This window comes from Microcebus murinus, chromosome 16 (assembly GCF_040939455.1).
Source record: "Microcebus murinus isolate Inina chromosome 16, M.murinus_Inina_mat1.0, whole genome shotgun sequence".
In the NCBI taxonomy this organism is placed as follows: domain Eukaryota; kingdom Metazoa; phylum Chordata; class Mammalia; order Primates; family Cheirogaleidae; genus Microcebus; species Microcebus murinus.
This window is the reverse complement of record NC_134119.1, coordinates 34432093-34459863: the sequence shown is the minus strand read 5'-3', so window position 1 is coordinate 34459863 and position 27771 is coordinate 34432093. Positions and strand designations below refer to the sequence as shown.

General features: G+C 36.7%; 1 protein-coding gene across 3 annotated transcripts in view; it reads right to left on the bottom strand.

The window, feature by feature from the left end:
• The window catches only part of CTNNBL1 (catenin beta like 1), a 164944-nt gene that overhangs the window by 64400 nt on the left and 72773 nt on the right, over positions 1-27771 (bottom strand). For all 3 annotated transcript variants that reach the window (XM_076011114.1, XM_012754875.2, XM_012754874.2), the window contains 3 exons: positions 24943-25015; positions 24648-24706; positions 23092-23240 (listed from right to left, as the gene is read on the bottom strand). In XM_076011114.1, coding sequence (XP_075867229.1) covers positions 23092-23240; positions 24648-24706; positions 24943-25015 — 281 coding nt within the window. The remainder of the gene's footprint in view (positions 1-23091; positions 23241-24647; positions 24707-24942; positions 25016-27771) is intronic.

Here is a 27771-nt window from a genome sequence, read left to right as displayed (position 1 = left end):
CATAGATTTACCTATTCTAGACATTTCAAGTAAATGATATTATATAATATGTGATCTCTTGTGACTGGCTTCTTTCACTTGGCACAATGTCTTTAAGGCTCATCCACATTGTAGCATGTGTCAGTACTTTCTTTCTCTTTATGGCTAAAGACTATGTGCCACAATTTGTGTATCCATTTACCTGTTGATGGAGGACCTTTAACTATTACAAATAATGCAGCTACAAACACTCGTGTATAAGTTTTCATTTCTCTCGGGTATATGTAAATACCTAAGAGTAGAACCCTAAGTTTAACCTTTAGAGGAACCACCAGACTGTTTTCCAAAGTGGTGGAACCATTTTATATCCCCATCAACAGTGCAGAAGGGTTTGGATTTCTCTACATCCCTGCCAACGCTTACCATCTGACTTTTCCTTCCAGTCAGTGGTGTGAAGTGATAGCTCATTGTGATTTTACTCTGCATTTCTCTGATAACTAATAATGCCAAGTATCTTTTCATGTGCTTCTGTATACCTTCTTTGGAGAAATATCTGTGCAGATGCTTTGCTAATTTTTTTTTTTTTTTTGAGACAGAGTCTCGCTTTGTTGCCCAGGCTAGAGTGAGTGCCGTGGCGTCAGCCTCGCTCACAGCAACCTCAAACTCCTGGGCTCGAGTGATCCTTCTGCCTCAGCCTCCCGAGTAGCTGGGACTACAGGCATGCACCACCATGCCCGGCTAATTTTTTTTATATATATATCAGTTGGCCAATTAATTTATTTCTATTTTATAGTAGAGACGGGGTCTCGCTCTTGCTCAGGCTGGTTTTGAACTCCTGACCTTGAGCAATCCGCCCGCCTCGGCCTCCCAAGAGCTAGGATTACAGGCGTGAGCCACAGCGCCCGGCCGCTTTGCTAATTTTTAAATTGGATTAATTATCTTTATTATTCAATTGTAAGGGTTCTTTATATATTCTGGATCCAAGTTGCTTAACAGATACATGATTTGCAAATATTTTCTCCTGTTCTGGAAGCTGTCTTTTTACTTTCTTGATAATATCCTTGGAAGCATAAACGTTTTTAATTTTGATTAAGTATAATTTATCTATTTTCTCTTTTGTTGCTCATGCTTTTGGTGTCATATCTAAGAAACTATTACCAAATCCAATGCTGTGAAGATTTACCCCTGTTCTCTTCTAAGTATTTACTGGTTTTAGTTTTTACATTTAGGTCTTTGATCCATTTTGAATTAATTTTTTTATGTAATGTGAGGTAAGGGTCCAACTTCTTTTGCATGTGGATATCCAGCTATCCCCCCATCATTTGTTAAAGAAACTACTCTTTCCCCATGCAGTGGTCTTGGTACTCTTGTTGAAAATCAGTTGACCACAGACACTGGTTTTATTTCTGAATTCTCAATAATATTCCATTGATTTAAATGTCTGTCCTTGTGACAGTACCTCACTGTCTTGGTTACCATTGCTTTGTACTTAATTTTGAAACTGGGAGTCTTCCTAACCTCCTTTATTCTTTTCAAGATTGCTTGGCTATTCTGGGTACCTTGCAATTCCAAGTGAATTTCAGGATCAGCTTGTCAATTTCTAAAATGAAGCCAGGTGGGGTTCTAGGGATTGTGCTGAATCTATAGATCACTTTGGCGACTACTGAAATCTTAACAATATTAAGTCTTCTGATCCATGAATGTGGGATGTTTTTATTTAGATCTTCTTTAATTTCTTTCAACAATCTTTTATAGTTTTCAGAGTATAAAATTTGCACTTTTTTTGTTAAATTTATTCCTAGGTATGTTATTCATGATTCTATTGTAAATGGAATTGTTTCATCAGTTTCATTTTTGGATTATTCATTCCCAGTGTATAGAAATACAACTGATTTTTATATATTGATCTTGTATCCTGCAACCTTGCTTAAACTCATTTACTAGCTCTAATAAATTTTTGGTGGACTGATTAGTATTTCTCTACATAAGATCATGTTATCTGCAAATAGAGACAGTTTTACTTGTTTCTTTCTAATCTTTTATTTCATTTTATTGTCTAATTGCCCTGGCTAGAACCTTCAGTACCATGCCTAATAGAAGTGGTAAGGGTGAACATCTTGTCTTGCTGCTATCTTATGGAGAAAGCACCCAATCTTTCATCATTAAGTATGATGTCAGCTGTGTGTCTGTACATGCTCTATATCAATGGTTGAAGAAGTCTCCTTCTATTGCTAGTTGGAGTATTACCATGAAAGGATACTGGATTTTGTAAAATGCTTTTTTTCTTTTTGCATCTTATTATTCCTTTTTCTACTTTTCAGTATCTTTTATTTTCCCATAATGAACTTGTAGTACTTTATAACTAAAAAAGATAAACTATTTTTCAGAAAAAGAAAAAAAAAACTAGTTTTTTCCCTTGAACCCAAAGGTCACAGAATAATCCTGCCACTGGTTATTGCTTTTGCAGATACTTCTCTAGGAGCACTATTTTCTACAATCTTAAATTGTTTTCCTTAACACTATGAGGTAGAGAGGAGCACGTCAGTCGTTCCCTATTTGGGTACAGCTGGTCTATCAACCAACCAAGCCAATACACACTATTTACTGAGCACTTACTCAGCAACGTGTTAGACAAAAGAGGAAAAAGAAAAAGTAAGACATGGCTCCTGCTTTCAGAAAACTTTAAATCTATTTAGGGAGACCAAATTAATATTAATTAATATAAAATTAATATAAAATGATCAGGGAAAAGTATAAGCCAGTATATGATTTTTCCCCACATATTACTCATTCTATAAATATTTATAGGATATCTCTCATGTAAACAGGAAAGATCAAGTCCCAGTTCTCAAACAGCTTACATCTTAACTGTGGGAGACAAAAAGAAATCAAGATTCTTGACAGTGGTAAGTGTCAAGGAAATAAAACAAAGTCATGTGAAAGAATGACTGGTGTGGACATTTTAGATTAGGTTATTAAGGAAGGCCTCTCTAAAGGGTAACATTTGTGTTGAGACCTGAGTGAGAAGATGAATCAGTTATATAAATTTTAGGGGCAAAACATTCAAGACAGAAGGAATAGTAAGCACAAAGGCCCCGAGGTAGAGATGAGCTGTCATAGTCAAAGAATAGACAGAAGACTGACATGTTTGAAGCATACCAAGGAGCAGAGTGTTTCTAGCTCAGAGCAGAGAGGGAAACATAGGCTATAGCAAAGCCCATGCCACCTAGTCTTGTAGGCAACAACAAGGCATCCCAGTGAAGAACTGATAGTAGGAGTAAAGAAGATGCGATCCAACATGTTTGTTCTAAGACTTTTATGTGTTAGTTATTTTATAGTGAGAGGGAGAGATTATATGTATTTGGGAGTATATAGGAAAAGAAAGATACATATGTAAATATTTAAAATAAATATCTGATTGGCTAAGTGCCAAAAGAATAAATTAAGTACAGTGAGCACACAAGGAGGTAATAATTTATTCAGAGAAAGAAAATTTCTCCAGAGGTTCCAGTCTGTCATAGAAGCAAAAGAAAAAAAGAAAAGGCCACCAGATTCCACTATCAGGAAGCCACTAGCAATCTTCCAGAAAGCAGTGGTAGGACAGAAGTGGGTTGAAAGGTGAAAGGAAGTGAGAAGAGGGGTGAGTGTGAGCTACTCATTAGTAAAGAAAGCCTGGAGGACAGACTCCATCAGCATGAGATGGAAGCCAGGTTAAGACTTTTTAAAAATTACTATTTTTAAGAAAATGAACAGCTTAATCATATCTTAGGGTGTCAAGAAGCCAACGGTGATGAGGAGACTAAAGATAAAATGAAGGAGAATTAAACAGCTGGAATAGGTAATTGGTCTGGCAAGAATAGGCAAACCTGATCAAAAGGGTAGTCATTTGCTCATGCCTGTAATCCTAGCACTTTGGGAGGCCAAGGTGGAAGAACTGTTTAAGCCCAGGAGTTCAAGACCAATCTGAGCAAGAATGAGACCACACATCTACAAAAAATAGAAAAATTAGCTGGGTGAGGTAGTGTGTGATTATAGTCTCAGGTACTCAGAAGGCTGAGGCAAGAGGATCACTTGAGCCCAGGAGTTTGAGGTTGCAGTGAGTTATGATGACACCACTGCACTCTAGCTGGGGTGACAGAGTGAGATCCTATTCCCCTCCCCCCCAAAATGGTGATGTTAACCCAAAGCCATTCATCCAATTTCTCATGTGAAAGCCAAAGAAAAAGAATTAGAAATAATATCCCCATTGGACAGTCTACTGTAAAGGCAACATTATTAAAACACTGCACTATTAAAGTACTACTGATCACAAAAAATGCTACACTGGGTCAGACTAGCCAGCCAGGATTGGGTACCAATGGATGAAGGAAAGGAGAGTAGGTAAGAAGCTCACTGAGTCCCTTTGATGCCAGACTGTCCTGGTTATCTGGGACTGTCCCACTTATAGCACTAAAAGTACCACATCCAAGGGAATCCCTCAGTCATGAGCAAATCGAGACAATCAGCCATTCTACTTCATGCCAACCTATTCCTGCCTTTATTCCCTTTGCTATGGATCAATCAAAACAATCCACAGATAGTCACGAACGACCTTCAATCCAACTATTGAGTTTAAAAGAAAAAAAAAGGCATATACTACTAAGTATATGCCTTTATGTAGCAGGCACTACACTAGCTTCTGGGAATTGTCTTAAACCAATTGTCCCTGTCTTAAGCCAATTTAAGGACAGGTAAATAAAAATAATTTTGGAAGCCTGAAGCAATGAAATTAAGTCCAAGAAGGTAAGAGGAGGAGATAATTAATTTTATTTGGCAAAAGTCAGTGAAGGTATCAAATAGCAGGTGACATCTGAACTGAGACTGCAGAATGAGTACTTGGCAGGCAGAGAACGGAGAGCAGTGACACGGGTGGCAGTGTTGGGTGTGCAGCACGTGCAAAGGTATGGAGGCCTGGATCCTCCAGTTCCAGCTGGGGGCACTAGAGGTGGTTATGAATGGCCAGTGGTGGAAGATGACTGTGGAGAGGTGGGAGGAACATAGTCATAACTGGGCCTAGATGTGTTACCAGTGAGCCCAGGCTCCATCTCATAGATGGTGAAAAGGTGTGAGAGGTTTAAGCAAGGAGGTGGATACATTTCAAAAGGCTTAATCTGGCAGCAGTGTGATGTAAGGACTGGAATGACAGAGTTTGGGGGCATGGAGGACAGTTAGGAGACTATGGCAACAGTGTAAATGAGAAATGACAAAAGATTCTGACTATGGCAGTGGTGTGAAAGAGGCATATTTGAGAGCAATATGAAATCTTAAATATCAGAAGCACGGTAAACAAGGTTCCAAATTCAGCAGGAAAGGATTTTTTTTTGTATTAAGATGAAATTCTAATAAGAAACTAGACAAATAATATATTTGTTTTCACTGTAGTTGGACTTTAGCTTCCTATCCTACAAGCCTGAATTTACAAAGGTCATGACTAGAGCAGACAATCATGTGAGTAAAAATTAGGAAACTGAGATATAATGTCCTCATTGTTTAGTCACTCAGGAAAAGGCCTCTTGAAATGAATGACAGTCATATGATAGTGCACCTTCAGTTACCACTCAGCATACATTCAAACCATTTCACAAATAACAAAGAATTGTTTGAAATACAATTCATAGGATTCTGGTTTAGCTGCCTAAGCAAATTCAACAAACAAAAAAAATTTAAAGTAAAACCCTTCTTTAGGTAGGCAGTGTAAGACACGTTTAAAGGGGGCAGTAATTGCATATTGATCACCATTTAGGCAAGCTGCATGGAGGTGAACTTTGGAATATTCATTGGGCTTGAGTTCAGGCTTTTAGCAATCAATAGCTGTTTGGCCTGACTTTCTTAGGTTGACTTTATTTGAAATATTTATTCTACTGGAGGACAAGTAGTTTATCTTAGTCTTGTCTGGGTTCATCAGGTTGTCGATCACGCCAGGACCAGTGTGAATGCCAGCCTCTATAAAACTGGGGAAACAGCTGAGAGTCAAAGACTGCTCCCTATTCTGCTCAAGTGGGCCTTCTGATGTCGGGAAAAACGTTTAATTAGCTTATTCTTCTTTATTATACAAAAACACTTTTGCAATGAACATGGATTCTGAGTATGATTTTCTTTGTTCGTTTGTTCTTTCATCAAATATTTATGAGGTAGCTAACAGGTGCCAGACATTAAGTCAAGGATGCAGAGACAAAGCACAGCTCATTGTTTCTGAGGAGTTTGGTCCACAGGGGAGACAGACATGCAAAGAATGGGCAGACTGAGAAGAGTGAGGTCCTGCAGTGGAGGTATATACAAAGTAGAGCGTGAATGCAGGAAAAAGGGCTGATGACATCTGAGTCAGGGAGGCCTCACAAAGGAGACAATGCCTTCTCAAACAGGCAAAGAGGGAGAGGATATTTCAAGCAGAAGGAAAAGTACATGCAAAGAGAGGCGGAAGCATGGGACATTCGGGAAGTGGTGGCTAGAGTACTCCTAGAATATAAAGAGTAAAAGGGGCAGCATCAAAACCTCAGACAGGCTGATTTCGCGCATCAAAAGATCACACCTGCCACAGTGTGTAGGACAGTAATGGGGGGGAGGCAGAAGAAAGAGGGAACAATACTAAAGGCAGACAGACTGGTAAGAAAGGCAAAGGAACAGCAGACTAGGGTGAAAAGGGTCAAGTTCTGACTGAACCTGAGATGCCTGTGGGACATGGCAGTGATGTCCAGCTTGGACTTCTGGGTCTAAAGTCCAAGAATGAGGTTAGCAATAGAGAAAAATTTAGAAGAATCATTAAATCTATGTGTAGTAATTAATCCATGGTATGAATAAGACTACCTTGGGAGGGTGCAGAAAATATTCAGAAAAGAAGAATAGAATCTTGAAGGAAACTTATTTGAAGGGCAAGTAAAAGAGGTAAAGTCCTCTCCCTCCCTGATCAAAGAAGACTGAGGAATTAAAAAAAAAAAAAAAAGTGACAAGGCACTCTTTAGAAGACACTGTGTGGCTGGGTGCAGTGGCTCACACCTGTAATCCTAGCACTTTGACAGGCTGAGGTGGGAGGATCACTTGAGCTCAGGAGTTCAGGCTGTGGTGAGCTACGATAATATCATTGCACTCCAGCCCAGGCAACAGAGCAAGACTCATCTCAAAAAACAAAACAAAACACAACTGTGAATCATAAATTAATCCTGGCAAGAAATTTGGATAATGCTATGTGAGATTATTTTGTTTGCTTTACAATATGAATGATAAAGTTCACTCACTTTAGAGCCCCAAAAATGTAAGATCATTTTACAGGATCCAAGATTTCTGTGAATTAGACAGTGAGATCAATATGACCAAAGCCCATTTCAAGTTACCAGCATGACGCCACTAAACGCAGTGATAGAAGAGATGTGCACAATCAGGTCTCATGAGCTGGCCCCAACATGTCACTGTTCACACCATTCCTCCTCCCATCACAGATTTGGTCATGTGACTTTGCACAGCCAATAAAATGAGTGTAACGTATGCACTTTGGAGGAGAAGTTTTAAGATTTACTGCATCATGCAGCCTTTTCCTTCTGCCTTGAGAGAGGCAATGTACCATTAAGTACTGCTCCTGTGGCCCAAGTCCCGAAATAAAGAAGGTGTGGAGCAGAGCTTCTGATGGCCAGTGATGGATGTACCATGAGCAAAAAATAAAATTTCAATTTGTCATTGAAAGTCCTCGAGATTGGGGGGTGTTTTTGCAACAAAACCTGACTGATCACTGATATATGATATAGCAAGGTTGCTTAATATGAGACCAATACACAGAAGTTAATTACATTACTATCCACCAGCAATAAAGAATAAGAAAATGTAGTTTACAAAATATAACGTACTGCTGGACTTCCACTCTGGGCCAAAATGGAGTGGCAAGGACTAGATTTACATGCTCCCTACTGAAACAAATTAAAAAAAAACCAAAAACCAAAAAAAAGATGGACAAAATATACAAAACAATGGTTTTCAGATACTTGACATCAGGCAGCACCAGACAGTGATCTGGGTGAGAAAGCAACACATACAATGAGCCCAGCTGGCTGCCTGGAGAGTTTCCAGGCCTTGGAGCAGGAAGGAGACAACTGGGAGTCTGGAAAGACCAACGTGGCTAGAGTTCACAGGACAGGGTGCCAGAGCAGAGAGCTGCACAGGTATCTGCAGAGGGCCCTTTCAGGCTTTGGTACTGCATGTGAGGAAACTAACCACTGCTGCAGAAAGGAACCACCTGAGAGAAGTAGTGGAAACAATCCCTAGAGCTCACAGAGGGCTGGGAATAGTTCGTTTCCCACCAGTTATAGCAGAAAAACCTTAATTCACAGTGCGGCAGGTAGACAGACTACTGAGAAGAATATTGCTTCAGGAGTGAGGTGAAATTAGCCATAGACTAAAGACTGGTTTAGTTCTGCCTAACAGAGCTTAAAAGTAAGCCGCAAAAGAATCAAGCTATTTCCAGGTAACTTTACAACCTAGAACAAAGCTCCAGAATATTTAAGGGAATACAAACAAATGAACAAACAAAATCCAATGTCCAGGTAAAATTCACAATATTTGAATTTTAATAAAAAATTAGCAGGCACTCAAAGAAGTAGGAAAATATGATCCATAAAGAGGAGAAAAACCGTCAGTAAAAATAACACAGATGACAGAATTAGAAGACAAAGACACTAAAATTGTTAATATAACTACAATTGATATGTGAAATGAGGAAGGTAGAGAAAAGCTTCAGCATAGTAATTAGAAACATGGAAGATAAAAAAAGACCAAATTTGGCTCACGCCTGTAATCCTAGCACTCTGGGAGGCCAAGGTGAGCGGATTGCTCAAGTTCAGGAGTTCGAAACCACCCTGAGCAAGAGCGAGACCCCATCTCTACTATAAATAGAAACAAATTAATTGGCCAACTAATATATATAGAAAAAAAAAATTAGCTGGGCATGGTGGCGCATGCCTGTAGTCCCAGCTACTCGGGAGGCTGAGGCAGGAGGATTGCTTGAGTCCAGGAGTTTGAGGTTGCTGTGAGCTAGGCTGATGCCATGGCACTCACTCTAGCCGGGGCAACAAAGCAAGACTCTGTCTCAAAAAAAAGACCAAATTGAACGACTAAAGAAGAAAAATACAATATCTGATGAAAAATACATTGGATTAGATTAACTGCAGATTGCCCTGCAGAAAAAAAGAAAAGTGAACTCAAAGACAACAATAGAAACTAACAAAATAAAGCACAAAGAAAAAAAGACTGAAAAAAATGAATAGATTATCAGTGAACTGTGGTTGTACAACATCAAATAGCCTAATATACATATAATTATATCTTATACATTTATCATATAATAATTTATAATTATATGTAATTTATAATTATATTATATACATGTAATTATATTCTCTGAAAGGTGGATGGGGGCAAGAAAAATATTTGAAATATATCATGACCCAAACTATAAACTACAGACTTAAGAAGCTCAACAAGCCTTAAACACATAAGACATGAAGAAAACTATGCTAAAGCACATCATAATGAAATTACTCAAAACCAATGATAAAGAGAACATCCTAAGAGCAACCATAAAAAAAGGACAAATTACATACAGAGGGGCACATATATGAATGACAGTAGACTTCACACTGAAAATCAAGAAAGCCACAAGGCAGTGGAGCAACAGAATATTGAAAGACAAAAACAAACAAACAAACAAAAACCCCTATCAACCCAGAACACTATAGCTGGTGAAAATATCTTTCAAAAGTGAAGGCAGATACTTTTTCAGATATACACAGGCCACAGAAGTCATCACCAATAGACCAGCACTACAAGAGATGTTAAAGGCAATCGTTCAGGCACAAGGAAACAGATACCAGGCAGAAATCTGGATCTACGCAAAGGAATGAAGAGCAATGGCAAATATGTGGGTGAATATAAAATACTTCTTTTTTATTAAAAAAAAAAATCTCTCTTTAAAAGACAACTATTTAAACAAAAAGAACAAAAATACGTAACAGAATTGATAATATGTTGAAGTAAAATGTATGATAACAGTAACACAAAAACCAGTAGGGAGAAAGAGAAGTTTACTCTTTATAAAGTTCTACACCATAGGTGTGTGCAAATACTTCTGGTGTCTCTACATCTTCTTTGAAGAATACCACCCCTACTGGATTAGGGCTCCACTCATATGCCCTCATTTAACCTTCTCAAAGGCTCTATCTCCACATGCAATCACCTTGGGAGTTAGGGTTTCAACATGAATTTGGATGGGGAGGGGGTCACAATCTGGTCCATAATAGACAGTAAAAGATATACCATGCTAACACTACTTAAGAGAAAGCTGTAGTGGCTATATTAATATGAAACAGAGAACATTACCAGGGATAGTTATTTCACAATGATAAAAGAGTCAATCAAACAAGAAAACATACGATGTTTAAGCACCTAAAAGAACATCAAAATACATGAAGCAAAAGTTGAAATAATTAAAAGGAGAAACAGACATATCCACAATTACAGTCAGAGGTTTTAACACCCCTGTCTGAATAATTGATAGAATAGGCAGACAGAAAATCTGTAAGAATACAGAAGACTTGAATATTATGATCACCAACTTAATCTATTTGACATTTATAAAACACTCCACCCAATAACGGCACAATACATATCCTCTTCAAGTACACAAGGAGTATTTAGCAACATAAGACTATATTCTGGGCCCAAAACAAGTCTTAATAAATTTAAAAAGGTTCACATCAGACTATGTTCTCTGATCACAATGATATTACAGTAGTAATCAATAATAGAAAGATACTAGAAAATCCCCAAATACTTGGAAATTCAACAACACACTTCTAAATAACTCACTGGTCAATGATGAAATCAAGAAAGAAATCTGAACTGAATAAAAATGAAAACACAACATATGAAAATGCATGTGACAGAGCTAAAAAGGACTCTTAAAACGGTAAACATATACAGGTTGAGTATCCCTTATCTGAAATTCTTGGGATCAGAAGTGTTTCAAAGTTTGGATCTTTTTGGATTTTGGAATATTTGCATTATACTGGTCAAGCATCCCCTAATATGATAATCTGAAATCTGAAATGTTCTAACGTGTCATTTCCTTTGAGTGTCACATGAGCATTCAAAAGATTAAGATTTTGGAGCATTTTGGATTTTCAAGTCAGGGATGGCTCTGTCTGTTTTAGAAAATAAAAAAATCTCAAATTGATGATCTTAAATTCCCCTCTTGAGAAATCAGAAAAAGATTAGCAAATCAAATCCCAAGTGATAAGAAAAGAAACAATTGAAGACTAAAAACTGGGTGCAGCAGCATGTACCTGTAGTCCTAGCTACTTGGGAGGCTGAGGCAAGAGGATAGATTGAGCCCAGGAGTTCGAGGCCAGCCTGGATAACATAGCAAGGATGTCATCTCAAGGAAAAGAAAGAAAAACGAAAAACAAACAAAAAAAGAAATAATGAAGACCAGAGCAGGAATTACTGAAATACAAAACAGAACTGTAATCCTAGCACTTGGGGAGGCTGAGATAGAAGGATTGCTTGAGGCCAGGAGTTCAAGACCAGCCTGAGCAAGAACAATATCCTGTCTCTACAAAAAAAATAGAAAAATTAGCTGGGTGTAGTAGTGCACACCTTAGTCCCAGCTACTCAGAAGGCTGATGCAGGAGGATGGCTTGAGCCCAGGAGTTCAAGGTTGTAGTAAGGTATGATGAAGCCACTGCACTCTAGCCTGGGTGACAGAGTGAAACGCTATCTTTTAAAAAAAAATTCTATAGATATAAGAAGGGAACATTCATGAAAAACTTTCTGCCAATAAGTTTGCCAACAGACAAAATGCATAAATTCCTGAATGATACGAACTACCCAATTTACTCAAATAGAAAAAGATCATTGGAACAAATAAATTACAAATCATCAAAATTCAAAAATTTTAAATGATTGTTATGAAATTAACAAGGCAAGCCATGGACTGGGAGAAAATATTTATAAAACACGTTTTTAAATATTGAACTGTTACAATTCAATAATTGCCTAGCCCCAACGGGCAAAAGAACAGACACCACCAAAAAAGATATATGGATGGCAAATTAGCACTTGAAAAGACACCCAACATCATTAGTCATGAAGGAAAAGCAAATTAAAACTAAAAGAAAATACCCCATACTTACTCACTAGTAGGGCTAAAACAAAAAATACTAATTACCCAAATGTTAGCAAGGATATAAAGGAACTAGAACTCTCATATACTGCTAGGAAATTTTACAACAGTAAAACCACCAGTTAAAATGGCTTTTATTCAAAAGACAGGCAATAACTAATGCTGGTGAGGATATGGAGAAGGAATCCTCATACACTGTTGATGGAAATATAAAGTGGTACGGCCACTATAAAGAGAACTACGGAGGTTCCTCCAAAAACTAAAAACAGGACTATCATATGATCCAGCAATCCCACTGCTGGCTACATATCTGAAAGAAAGGAAATCAGTATATTGAAGCAATCTCTGCACTTCCATGTTTATTGCAGCACTATTCACAACAGCCAAGATACAGAATCAACCTAAGTGTCCATCAACAGATAAATGGATAAAGAAAACATGGTACATACACACAATGGAATACTATTCAGCCATAAAAAGACTGAAATCCTGTCATTTGCAACAACATGGATGGAACTGGAGGACGTTATCCTAAGTGAAATAAGCCAGACACAGAAAGATACATTTTGCATGTTCTCACTCATGTGTGGCAGATAAAAATTTCAAAAATTGAACTCATAGAGATAGAGAGTAGAATGATGGTTACCAGAGATTGGGAAGGATAGCATGAAGAAGGGATAAAGTGGGTATGATTAATGGGTACAAAAATATAGTTAGAATGAATAAGATCTAGAATTCACTAGCATAATAGGGTAACTATAGTTAATAATAATTTATTGTATATTTAAAAATAAATAAAAGAGTAGAATTGGAATATTCCTAACACAAAGAAATGATAAATGCTTGAGGTGATAGATATCCCAAATACCTTGACTTGATCATAACACATGTATGTCTACACCAAAACATCACATGCACCCCATGAATATATACAACTATTATGTACCCATAATTTAAAATTTTTAAAACCCTCCAATATGGCACACACACACACAAAAAGGTACAACCATTTTGTAAACAGTTTGGCAGTGCCTTAAAAAGTTAACTTGGATACTCAAAAGTCCATCAACAAGCAAATAAACAAATTGTGGCATACATTTTATGTATTTTTTTTTAGAGACAGGGTCTCGCTCTGTTGCCCAGATTAGAGTACAATGGTGTGACCACAGCTCACTGTAACCTCAAATTCCTGGCCTCAAGTGATCCTCCCACCTCAGGCTCCCAAATAACTGGGACTACAGGTATGCACCATGGGACCCAGATAATTTTTCAATTTTTAGTTTTTTTATAGAGATAGGGTCTCACTACTCTTCCTAGGCTGATCTTGAACTCCTAGCCTCAAGCAACCCTCCTGCCTTGGCCTCCCAAAGTGCTAGGATTACAGGTGTGAGCTACTGCACCCAGCTACATTGTGATATATTCATATAATGGAATGCTACTCAGCAATGAGAAAGGAACACACATGTTAACACACAACATGGATAAATCTCAAAATAATTAGTGAGTGAAATAGGCCAGACTAAAACAAAGTACACACTATAGGGTTCCATTTATACAAAATTTTTTAAAGTGCAAACTAATATATAATGGACAGAAAGCAAATTTAGTGGTTGCCTGGAGACACTGGAGTAGGGAGAGAGGAGTTATAGAATACAAAGGGGTACATGGAAACATTTGGGTATGATAAATATGTTCATTGTCATGCTTGTGGTGAGTATATGATAGGTCTATACATATTGTATACTTTAAATGTGTGCAATTTAACTACGCTGGAAAGATGAACAGCTATCAAGTCTGATAGAAAGGCTCACACAGTTCCTGCATCATTTTCTGCCAGATAACCTTGCTTCAGTTAATCTGCCTTCTCTGCCACAGCACTTTCCCATTTATGAAGAGGTAACACCAGCCTGGAGGACTGTTGGAAGGATTACTTTGTGCTTTTAAAGCTTTTTTTTTTCTGGTTCCTACAGAACAGGTGCAAACTGCTATTATCCATCTAAGAGAGAACAGTAATATTGAGCTTGGGAAAGAGAATGCTTATTGTTGGACAAACAAGCAAGATCCATGTGTGCAGCCTGGAACACAAACTGTATACAGCCCTATCAGGAAGCACAGGTGACTTCTAATAGATTTGCATTATTATTTTGCTTTTGCAACTGAATCCTGAGAGACTAGAGGTTAGAAGAAAAGACTCTAGCTCTTAAAAACCTATAAAGGACCACAAGTAAAAATGCAACATAGTTTGGACCTTCAAATGTTCAATAGGAAGAAAACCAACATAGAACAAGGTACAAAACGAGGGAATAAAAATCCAATGTTCCCTAGACTAACCTATCTATCCATATGCTTTGTCAAAAGCTCACAGTCCAGAATTGGGCCTGCAAAGGCTTACTTTGCAAAAAGTATACCATCACTATTTTATTTTTTTTCTTCGTCAGAGACACTTTTCCCTGGTTACGGAAAGCCTTCTGAAAAACCTCAAAGCATCTCATATTTTCTTGAAATAAAGAAACCTCAGAGAAAAAAAAAATTGCTGGTTTCTGAAATGGAAGTGTGTATCCTTCTCTTTCTTTTCCTTTTTTTTTTTTTTTTTGCCTTTACAGTTAATACCCAAGATGGGTTCATCATATTTATGCTACACAACCCAAAGTTGTGTACATATCCCTTGGGATCACAGTGCTCTCTTCTCTTTCTAACTGAAACAGAGTTTTACCACAGAAGTAATAAGTTTCATGTCAACATTTTCAAGGAAACTGACAATGTAATTCTTTTGTCTCCCACTGGCTCTGTTGCTTCTTAAAGAACACTGAACTATTTTGATACAAGGTCATACTGTTAAAAAATGCTTTGTGGTGGCAAGAAGCAAATGATTTGGATTGCACGCTATAATTAAGCCTGATATATTGGAATCTTCTATTTGTAGCAACCATCTTACCAAAGAGAGACATCTGTAACCAAGAACATAGAAATGCCAAACCAGTCTCCATGCAGGCACAATGAGGGCATTGTTATAGCTCCATCCTCATTTCCTGTCAAAATCTAAAATGGCCACCCCTGGTGAGTTTAGTCTTATTTCTGTGGATTGGACTCTTTGAATCTGATTACTATGTTAAACTGTACAATAAATTGTGACTTTGCTGAATTTTATTTTCCCCTCAAACATCCCTGAGCATAAAAATATCACTTGGTTCATGTTCGTATCTTAGCTTGCATGCTGCTCCCCAAAGACCACCCAAACATCCTCTCTGTAACCTAACTCTTAGACCAAAACAATGAGGCTGCACTGCCTGACACACAAAGGAGCAGTATTTTCTATACCAGGGACTTTGGTTCTCTCTGCCTTTCAGGGCATAGTTCTCTATTGTCCCTCCTGGTTCTAAACCTTTTACCCTTCCCTTCTCTTTTCTCTTTCCTTATCAAAATGCTAACATGACCAAATGAGAAATTCCTTTTCATTCTTGGGCCCTATACTCTAGGATGGCTACCTGCTGCTTTTTTCATAGCATGAGATCCACTTTCAAATATCACCTCAACTATCTTTTCTTCTTTTCCAAGATGTCTTCATTTGTCCTTTGGCAGAAAGGAAACAAACAAACAACCCCCCCCCCACCTTTTTTTCTTATTGATTCTGTCAAGCACTGTGAAATCCAGACACTCTGAACACAGGAATGAAAAAAAATGTCACCTGACAACTAAACTAAGACCTGGGTGATAGGGTAAATGAGTGGGGAAAGGCGGTGAGGTGAGGTAAGGACTAGGAGGTACTAGTGCTCTAAAAACATCCCCAGAAACAAAAGCTGAAATACTATAAATCTGCATGAAGAACTTCTTTGAACACTGAGTAGAAAGGTTATAAGAAATGAATACCTAAACCATAACCCTGACATACTTTAGAGGATGATGGAAGAAGAGAGTTGAAAGGCTCAAGTGCCTTCAAGGGGAATAAACCAGAGTGGGGACACTTGTGCTGGCTTCTGCTCTGAGGCCCAGTTTGGGCACAGGCCAAACAGGGCAGTGAGCTCAGGACTAGAGCCGACTCCCAGCTCCCCTGAGGCCTAAAGATCACAACCACCCTACAGCCTGTTTTGTGCTCTTCATGCGCTAATAAATTTGGCAGGGGAAAACAGGACTAAATAATGTTCAGGCAAGAGACTGAGTTCTCAGCTATACAGCTTTTTATAAGTTGCTGCTCCTTCTCTGGGTCTATCAATGGGAGTCTCCAGAAATTCTATTAGACAATGATTTTAAACAGTAAAAATATTCCTCAAATTTTTCTCATTCATTTAGAAAGTATTTACTGAAAACCAAGCATGTATCTGTTGCTAGGTACTGGCAATACAATGAGGAAGACCTGGTCTCTGTGCTCAAAAGTATCAACACACAGTCGAAGACATAGACAAACATGTTTCCCATACAGGGTGGTTAAGTGCTCTGTTAGAGGTAAGCAAAGGATGCTAGAACTCAACCCTCAAAATTTAGAGGTCAGAGTATAAGGACAGAGTTGAGGGAAGTCATGTAGGGGCAAAAGACTGCTTAGAAAAGTTTAAGCCTAAACAACAAGGGTGAGTCACCAAGAAAAAATAATGAAAAGTGTCAAGGGGTCTAAAATAATTTGGTTTAGACAGCAGAGTATAAATGTGTGGAAAGGGAAGAATGAGAAGAGATGGCAGTAGGAGAATTAGGCAGAGGCCAGATGCTGAAGGGACTTGAAACCATTTCAAATGTTCATAAACAAAGAAATAAAGCTGTATTTTTCAAAAAGTAAACGTAATCACAGATAAAAAAGAAATAGGAAGAATAATTGCCAAATCTCCACAGAAGGAAGAAAATACTAAAAGTAAAAAAGGACAAGTCAAAAAAATGTAAAAAACGACCAAGGAAATCATAAAATAAACAAGATAGGAAAAGGCTAAACATAATAGTCATTACAATAAAAACAAATATGCTAAATTCATCTACTTAAAGTCAAACTCTCAGATTGGACTAATAAAACAGTTGTGTGCTTTAGCAAGAGTTACACGTAACATAAAATGACATAAAAAGCTAAGGGGATGTGGGGATGTGCACCTATAGTTTGAGCTACTCAGAGGCTGAAGCAGGAGCATCATCGAGCTCAGGAGTTTGAAAAGCATTAAGCATTTAACTCAGAAATTTGTAAAAAGAACAACATAATAAATGAAAAGTATGAAAAGGAATTGAAGGTAGGGAAAAAATGCCTGAGAAGGCAAAAAGCATACTAATATACAAAATGCTGCCCCAAAATATAAATGTTGTAGACCATAAACACATACGATTTTTATTTGCCAACTATACTTTAATAAATAAATATATATTTAAAAATTAAGAGCTAGTTCTCTAAGAAAAGATGCACTCCAAAAAGATACCCTCCAAAAAGCAAATCCAGTCACTTCTAATCAAATCTGCTGAGGAAAAAAGCAGAGAAATTTAAATACAAAACATTAGAAATTATAAATGGCATAAAAGGATAGAAAATTAAAATGAAAAAGAATTATAAGAATATGAGGACAATTACATTTTAATACACTTCAAAGTGTATATGAAATTGACAAATGTCCAGGAAAATACAAATTATCAAATTGTCTTCAGAAAAATTAGAACATTGATTTAAAAAAAAAATCAAAGACTTAAATAATTAGAGATATCTCCATGTTTGTGGATTGGAAGACTCATGATTACAAAGATATTCTTTCTCACTAAAATGATATATACATTCCATATGATGACAATCAAAATCCCAAAAGGGTTTTTGCAGAAATTGACAGGTTAAATTTAAATTTCATATGGAAAGATAAAAGAATTAAGAGCCTAGAATAATTAAAGCCATTTCAAAAAAGATGAACAAAGCCAGTGGATTTAAAGTACCTGATTTCAAGACTTAACTTTTATCTTTATAAATCATAATAATCAAGAAAGTGTGGAATTGGCAAAAAAGATAGACATATAGATCAATGGACCAGAAGAGAAAGCACAGAAATAGAACCACACATATATGATATATTAATTTCTGACAAAAGTATAAAAGTAATTTAATGGAACACGGATATAGGCTTTGCAATAAATGGTGCCATAAATGGACATCTATATGCAAAAATACATAAGAAAAATAAATTTAAAAATCTAAGAACCTTGTTTCATACCTCACACCATATATAAAACTTAAACTTAATATGGATCACAGACCTATAAATGTAAAACCTAAAACTGAAAACTTCTAGAAGAAAGCCTAAAAAGAAACTTCGAGATTTTGGGTTAGGCAAACATAGTTCATAAATAATAATACCAAAAGCACAAATCATAAAAGAAAAGACTTATAAATTACACTTTATCAAAGTAAAACTTTTGCTTTTTAAAAGACATTTTTAAAAAATGAAAAGGCAGACTAGGGGTAAATATTTTCAAAACATATTTCTGATATACACTTCTATCTAGAATAAAGAACACTTAAAACTCAATAAGATAACCCAAAATAAAAAATGGACAAAAGGGTTGAACAGAGATTTTAATAAATGATGTAAGAAAGATTATTATGCAAATGAAAAGATGCACAGTATCATTAGTCATTAGGCAAATGTAAATTAAAACTACAATATACACTCACTTAAATGGCTGAAGTTAAAGTCTGACAATACAAGTGTTGATGAGGATATGGAACAATTGGAGTTCTCATACTTTGCTGGTGAGAATCATCATGATACAATACATAATGACACAAGGATAAATAAGGTTTGGTAGTTTCTACAGAAAACATACACTTACAATATGACCCGGCCATTCTACTCCTTTGTATTTACCAAAGAGAAATGGAAATATATGTTTATCCAAAGACTTTCAGCAGATTTATAATGGCAATAAATTTGGAAACAACCCAAATGTTAAACAGGTGAATAAACTTATATGCTAGAATGTAGAGATATAATGGAATACTACTAAGCATGAAAAAGAAACATTCGTTTGATACATGCAAAATGAATGAATGTCAAAAACATTCATTCATTGAATGTCTGTTGAGTGAAATAAGCTAGAGGAAAAAAACATACTGTAGGATTCCACCTATATGAAATTCTAGAATAACAGTGGTTGCCTGGGGTTGGGGTGGATAGGGGGAACTGACTGCAAAGGGAACTTCTTAGGGTGATAAAAATGATCTATATATGCATCATCCAATATGGCAGCCACATCCAATACTGACTGTCTGAAATGTGGCAAATGCAACTGAGGAACAAAATTTTAAATATAATTTGAATAAATTTAAGCTTAAATTTAAAAACTGATACTTGATTCAGTTAGTGGAAAACATTTATGTATGTTAGGAAAAATCTAGGTATGTGAATCTACTTTTCAACTGTAAATTTTATGAAATCTAAATAAATATAAATCAAGTACTTTGAAGAAGATTTAATATCTGAATTGGGATGTAAATGTAAAATACACACTGGATTTAGAAGACTTACTATGAAAAAAAGACTGTAAAATGGTTCACTAATAATTTCTGTATTGATTATATATTGAAATAATTTGATATACTGAGTTAAATAAAATATATTATTAAAATCAATTTTCTTTTAACCTTTCAAATATGGCTACTACAATATAGAAAATTATCTATTTTGCTCACATTACAGTTCTACTGGACAGTGTGTTCTATATGCTCATTGCTGTAGCAGAAATAAAGGTGTATATATCTCTCAAAATCAAAACTGTACACTTAAAATGGGTGCATTTTGTATATAAATTATGCCTCAATAAAGCTGATAAAAACATTAAATTGGTAATGTATATATCTGTGTGTATGTACATAAATCACTATCTTGTTTGCGACCTTATCAATAATCAGAAATGAAAAAAATTCAGAGCATATACATGTAAAACTAGTAGTTCTTAATAATTACAATATTAATTTATATTACAGTTATTTAACATCTGCCTCTCTCACTAGTGTTTGAGCATTTCAAAGGTAGGAACCCTGTTTTTTTCATCTCTGTATAAGCCTAGGACTTAACACAGAAAGTTAATATAGTACCTTATCAATGTTTTAGTCACTGCAGAATTGTCTCAGATGCTTTATGTAGTTTAGATCCTTCAAAATCCCTATGAATCTGGCATTATTATCCCCATTTCTCAGATGGAAAAAACTGAAGGTCAGAGGTCTGAAAGGTTAAAGTAACTCACCAAAAATCCAGAGCTATTAAGTGAACAAGGTATGTTTCAAACCCACATTTACAACTCCAAAGTCCAATCTTCCACCCTATACCACACTGCTACCTCTCCAAGTAGGCATTTCATAACTGCTTTAAGGATGACTAAGTCAAAGTAAAGATCTGTATTTAAGGGCAATGGAACCACAGAAATTTTCCTAAACTTCTAGTGTTACAGCTTCCCAGTCTTGAATGGGCCCTCTGTAGACAGAGCAACCTGGCAGCTCTTACTAGAAGATCAGGAAGGGTGATATAGTAGGGAAAAAAAAATTCCCTCCCAATTAAACTTTTCATTTGGGAATCTGAAGGAAAAAAATAACACAGAACAAAGAGCATGAGAAAGAGAAAAAAGGAAATACTGAATCTGCTTATATAGCTAATTAATGCAAAAGAATGAATCTAACAGCAACTTCAGCATTCAAAAATGAAAAAAGTTAGGAGATTTTAGAGAGGTACAGCTTCTAAGTCTTTTGGAGCTCTTCTTTAATTAGCCTCCCTGAATCTCAGCATTCCTGTTTGAATAATCTATATTTCTGGTTATTTATTCAGCTCCCTACTGCTACACATTACCAAGCCATATGCTATAGGAATACATCACTTCATATTTGCACTAAACCATCCAAAGACATTGGCAGTTCAGACCTTTAAGAAGCTTAGGGAAAAATCCCTGCAGAATGTAGTGTTAAGGTTAGAAGGCCCAAGAAACCAAATGCATCTTCTTTATATGCTATTTGCTTGAGAGAAGGTGGGTCATTTCAACAAAAGGACAGGCAATTAGAAGGGTGAGGGAGATAAACAAACAAAAGACTCAAGAGAGTAAAGCTAGGAAAAATCAGCTAAACACAAAAGGCCTCTAGGTAATTTCTGAAGGCCCACTCTGCACTTTTAAAAAAAAATTGTTTTTAAAAGCACTTCCTCAATGGAAGACTTTCGATCAGTCCAAGGTTTTGGCATGCACTAGACAAATGAAGAGGTCTACTGTGACCCCAGCCCTCTCACAAGACTTTTAAAGAGAAGGTATTTTAGAAATACATACAGTAAGTCCTCACTTACCATCACAGATAGGTTCCTGGAAACTGCAACTTTAAGCAAAAAGATTTATAGGTCAAGTCCTTGAATAACATCACTATAATGTTGATAAGGAAAAAAAAATTGGTTTTGTTATACATTATTTCACTTAAAGTCACAGTTTCCAAGAACCAATCAATGACACTAAGAGAGGACTTACTATACTATATATTTTAGGATAATCCTAAAATCATTTTAAACACAAAAATGGTCACAGCAGAATTTGTTAGAATAGCAAAACATTGGAAATAACCTCAATGTGAACAACAGAAGAATACTAAGTAAGCTATAGTCCCTTAGAGTCCACTACGCAGTCACTGAAAACTCATGCAGAATATGTCACAGAATGGGAAACAGCATGTTAAGTTTAAAAAGAAACAATATAAAAAATTATACATGTGGCAGTCCTAAAAAGTTGTTAAAAATAAGAAAATGATTACTGAAAAAAGACTAGAAGAAAATATACACTCAAAGACAGGCTGTGTTTGGGTGGTGGAGTTGTTTTTCTAACTTCTTGGAGGCAGGTAGTCTGTCTTATCTATTTCTGTATGAGTCTATGAACATGCATAGTCTCCCATCAAATTCTGTCTTATCTATTTCTGTATTAGCCTAGCACTTAACATGCATAGTATCTTATCGATGTTTTAATAGCAGTTTCGGGTGTTTATATACTAAATTATATTTAATAGATATATATCAAATTTCTGAAAAAACTTTTCAAAAAAATCTTAGTTTAACAGAGTTTTCAGTGTACTTGAATAGAAGTTTCAAGATAGCAGACTGACTCAGTTTCATAATGAATAATTTCATAATGATTAGTCTTCCAACCATGCAACCATGCTCCAGTGTCTGTCAATTTAAAAAACTGTCCCTTGGCCCTATACCATGCTCTGACCATACACTTCTCTACCCCTCTTCCTAGACAGATTTCTCAAGAGAGTTGTCTATACAAGCTTCCTCCCCCCTCCTTTTGCTTCCAACTTAGCGACTCTGTGAAATAACTGTGAAAAGAACGTGATATTCACTTTAAGGAATTAGTGCATAAAGAATAATATATACAGGGAAAGTACTATTAACAAAAGTTCTAGAAATGCCTTGCATTTTCATACTTTGTATGTTAGACACATTGCATATGCACAACTCATTACTGAATGTATAAATGAAAAATATCAATGATATTCTGTAAATAACAAAAATAGAGACAAACATATGACATAGATAAGCCTATGTGATACATAAGGAAAATTGAGCTAAGTTTAAAAATTAATATATAAGTTTAGAAGTTAATGGCCAGATTTCCCCATAACCAGTACACTAAGGGAAGGAGCAAAAAGACATTGCCCATCAATGGAGTGGCCATATTACCAACAGACACAATAATGGGGCATAGACAGATCATTTGTTTACTCTAACTTTAGAAAAGACCACACACACACACACACACACACACACACACACACACACACACACACACACACACACACCCACCCCCATACCTGAAGACTTTACTCGTCTATATATCTAGGAAACTCAACAGAATAAAAGATTGTAGCTACACGTTCATGAATTCAGGCTAGTGAGGAGTTGGGCAAAGGAGATGGGGGAGCTAGGAGGTTAAAAACATACCTAAGCATGAGATTCATCAGCTGAAGACCCTCGCCCTTCAGGAAGCGCTCACGATTGGAACTGAGCATTAGGCAAGAGCAGAGTGAATCAAACAGATTCTCCATCATCTCCTGCTCTTCAGCTGTGCTGGGATTATGTCTTTTAAACACCTGTCAAGAAAAGCCAGCAGAAAGCACAGAGCCATATGAGAATGTCTTTTCATCAGCCACCACCCTCCCAAAGCCTGCCTGTCACGAAAACTTACAGTTGAGGAAACAGAAGCTTATCAAACAAAATTCTCACTGGTTTCCATTTTAGAGAAAGTAGGCTTTCTATCCAAACATATTTTTAAAAATGGATATTAGTTATGCAAAAAACCAAAACACTCAACTGACCACTGGGTTTATAAGTGACTGACAGTTTCAGGCAGGCAAATTTTTTAACAAAGCAAAACCAAAAAATAGCAACACCTTTTTACCATGAAATATAACACAGATACAGAAAATTCCACTAAGGACATGTATAGCTCAATGAATAAAGTGAACACCATGAAACCATTATCCAGGTCAAAAAACAACTTTGCCAAGGGGCAAATCTTGGCTCAGTACAAGGAAGAGTTTCCTATTAATCAAGGCCACTGAACTGCCTCATAGTCGGGGCTCCAAGGCATGGGAAGGGCTTACAGCAGAAGTTTTTTCTTTGCCAGAGATGGATGGCATGTTAAGAAGAAAGCTTTTTAACAGTATATGCATAAAGTCTCCTATGGGAAGATCAATAATCTCACAGGAAAAGGACTAAGCATCTTCCCAGAACTGAATCAGATTCACATTTCAAAGCTCTATTTTTGGGGTGGAGGCCAAGCTACTCAGGCTGCTGGCACCAAGACGGAAGCTGTATGCAAACTGACATCTCAGACACTTCCAACATTCTTAAGATTTTATCCAAGTGCTCTATTTTCAGTCCTGTTTTTAGAATAACACAGATGAGGTTTGTTAGAAGAAATCTTAACAGTATTTTCAGAATGCCAGCAGAATACAGAATAAATCCAAAATAACTGAATTTAAATTTCTTATAGTGAGAAAATGGCAGTTTCCAATTTCTCATTCCAGCCTTCAGTGCCATGTCCTCCCCTATTCTCCTCTGTGACCTCTATCCCACTGCCCTGGAACTTGTACTCCTTGAGCGTATCCAGATCCTAAATGAACAGATTCTGTTCTAGTGGCAGACTGAAAGGAAAAGAGGTGAATAATCTTGGCAGAGGTTCAAATGAAAATTTGGTATTCCTGGCTCAAGAACATACACTTACACAGGAAACACATCTCTTTTGGATTGACAATATATAATATCAGAAGATGGAGAAAGTCCATACCCGATACACAGTGATATCTGGTCATAAAAAGCAAATGACTAAGAAAAGGGGGCAAATCTTGTCCCTCCAATGTAACCTCAAACCTGCCAACATGTTCCATGTGGATTGGATCACATGGCTTATTCCTTCCCACAATTTTCAGCTCCACCTCCTATTCAAAGCAGGCCCTGTATCTTCATGGCAGACAGAAAGCATAAGAATTACTCACGGATAACTGCTGAAGAAGCACATCGATTCCATCCAGTTCCCCAAGCAATTCCCTGTTTTCTAAAAGAGGAAAAAAACACAGGAAGAAAAAAATGAAGCTAACTGTCAGATTTTACAGCCGTCTAACACAGATACATCAGCAAACAAAATCAATACAGCTTGACAGAGTACAAAAGCTGCACAGAGAGCAAGAGGGAGAGCAAGGGGATGCCAAAGGCAAGAGAGCTTGCTGTCATGATCTGAAACAAGCCTGGCTCCTATCCTAACAGAATATCAATACTGAGAGGGTGCCTCACCATCATTGTCCTGGAGCAATATGGCCAGCACTTCACTGCAATACAGTTTGTTGGCATCGAAGGGCATCTTTGCCTATGGGAAAAGAGGAAAAATGAGAAAAATGTTAAGGGGTCTTAATTCCTTCCTAGGACAAATGTTTCACAAGTACTAGGATCTGAGTTAGGGAGAAGAGAGGCAAAAGTTAGAAAGGGAATAGGCAGGTTAAAGGTAAAAAAAGTCTGCCTCTGCTCTCAAGATACCATAGACCAGACTATGGTTCCACATAGTAGAACCATAAACAGCAGATGGATACAATGGCTCTCATACCCCTAATGCCCAGTTATGGATGTCATCTCCTCTGTGAAGCCCTCCTAGATTCCCCATTGTGAGTCCAGAGGCTATGTGTGCCTAGCATACATACTCAAATTTGAACTAGATGAATGATAGAGAATTTTGAAGTTCCAAGACTAAAACTCAGCATGAAGCTTCATTTGCAAGTTATAATCATAAAATAAGGCTATAAATTAATTGATATATCATCAGAGAAGCTGAAAAGAAAGCAGTTTCTTGTTTAGATCTGCTGAATGTATTTAGAACAAAGTAGTTCCTTTTGGGTTTTTTTAATGCTTAAAATTTAATTTGAAATCATAAACCTATCTGCTTGTATGCCATAATCTGCCTACTATTTAAAAAGGAAACCACATTAAATATGCAAAAATGTGTTAATATTTTAACACCCAAATTACTACCCACAATTCTTTCCCTGCTGCATGCTTTGCTACTTGGAGTTTCAGAGGGGACACATCTACTGCAAATACTATCTTTCATGGCTACCCACATTGTTGCTGCAGTAGTGAGACTTAAATATCTCACCATTAACACTGCCCCTTGGATAAAGGTGAACAAAGAGGAACAAGCCTCACCGATGTGGTTTTATTTATGGTTTCCATGATTGCATAAATAAAAATGATTCTTAAAATGCAGTCACATAAATGACTGTTAATCAACAGTAGCATTTGCTACCTAGCCAGGTTTCTGAAATGACAAATAATTTCTGTACCAGGAAAGGACAGCAGAAATGTTTATCTTGGAACTAACATTTCCATCCACCATTTACAGTAGTGTTTGGACACTGATTTTGTATTTAAGAAGGAGGAGTAGCACCTAATCAAGTAACACCCAGCATCATTTCAGTTTTCTGTGCAAGTCTTCCTCGTCAAGCCTAAGCGCACGCCACAAGGTTTCAGGAAGTTGACCAGGTATGACCATCTTAGGTTAAAAGATCTATAAATGTGCAGTCTTACAAGTGCTGACTACAAGGTATGCTCCCTGGGCAAGCCTGAAGCCTTGTTTCAAGAAATTCAGTCTAATAACCAGGGTTCAAATGTAATCTGTGACATGTTTCACTTTAAGAAAAACAGTTTTGTAAAAATCAAAACACAAAGGTGAAAAGCCAAGGAACTGAGGCCTCTATAAGGACCAAGGATTTGCTAATAAAATTTTTCACTCAAATTATTTAAGCTCCAAGAATTGCTATTACATTTTAAATGATCTAAGCCATCGCCACTTATGTGCAGCTTTTCAAACAAGAACAAGTGCCAGGGTTCTTGTTTGAAACAAGATACACCTCACTGAAAGAAGCCAAAAGACATCAGGCCTCTAAAGCATGGCCTTTCTATGGTTCCAAGGCCTCTTATCCTTTAAAAACTCCTATTTCCAAGTTAGGGGGGAGTTTTTCTCTTTCTTTCAATAAATATTTATTGGGCACCTACTATATGCAAATCACAGAATTAAAGCACAATAGCAAAGAGAGGTGTGTTAGACACAAACCCTGTCCACTGTTGTGGCATTTTAAAACATTACACTGAATTAAAATTAATTTTATTCAGTAGTACAGTCAAGTTCAAAAGAAAAAAAGAACATAAATCTGGCATCAGACACACCTAAGTTTGACCTATGAGCATGCCACTATCTGTGTGACAAAAAGTCTGTTGCTCCCAAACTATGTGCTGAGGTAACTGGGGTGCCATATTGAATTCACTGCAGGATATTTTAAAGTTTCAAGGAAAATATGGCGACACTTGACATCTGTTAAGCACTGCAACAACTACTAGCTCGAGGTGCATTTCTTTTGATGACATCATATCTTTGTGGAGCTGGGTTTTGACAGTTGCTGTGATAAAAACAATGGTGTGAAAATCCATGTGAAACAGGAATAAGGGTGGTGGTGTTCAAACTGATTCCAAGGTCTGAGAAGTTGTGCAGTACCCAAAAGGCACACACATCCATTAGTAAGTAACTACAGTATTTAAGAATGAAATAAAAATATTTTCCCTACACTTTATGTGTATTATTTTTTCAAATAGCTAATAAATTATTAGGGCATAAATACATATTAAATTATTTGGATACAACTACTTAATAAACGAGACTCTTGGGTACTTTTTGGCATAGGGTGCTGTAAAAACAAAATTACTGAGACACTAATCTCACCATGAACTGATAATGGCAATCCATGACTCAGGTGACATTTCTTGGTCTCAGTTTCCTCATTTGTAAAATGGAAATAAAAAAAATAACACTCCACTGGAGAATTACTATGAGAATTAAATAAGATAATATGAAAGTGCTTAACATACAGTAGGTACTGTATGTTTTTCTGATGATTAAAATCAGAAATATCTGAGTTAGGATCTCAGCTCTAACACTTACCAGCTCTGTGATCTTGGCCAAATTATTCTGCTCCTCTAACCCAATTTCTCTTATGTTAAATGAGAATAAATAATATCTTCCTCATGGGGTGGTTATACTAAACGAATTGAACATAAAAGGCACCCAAGAGCTGAGTT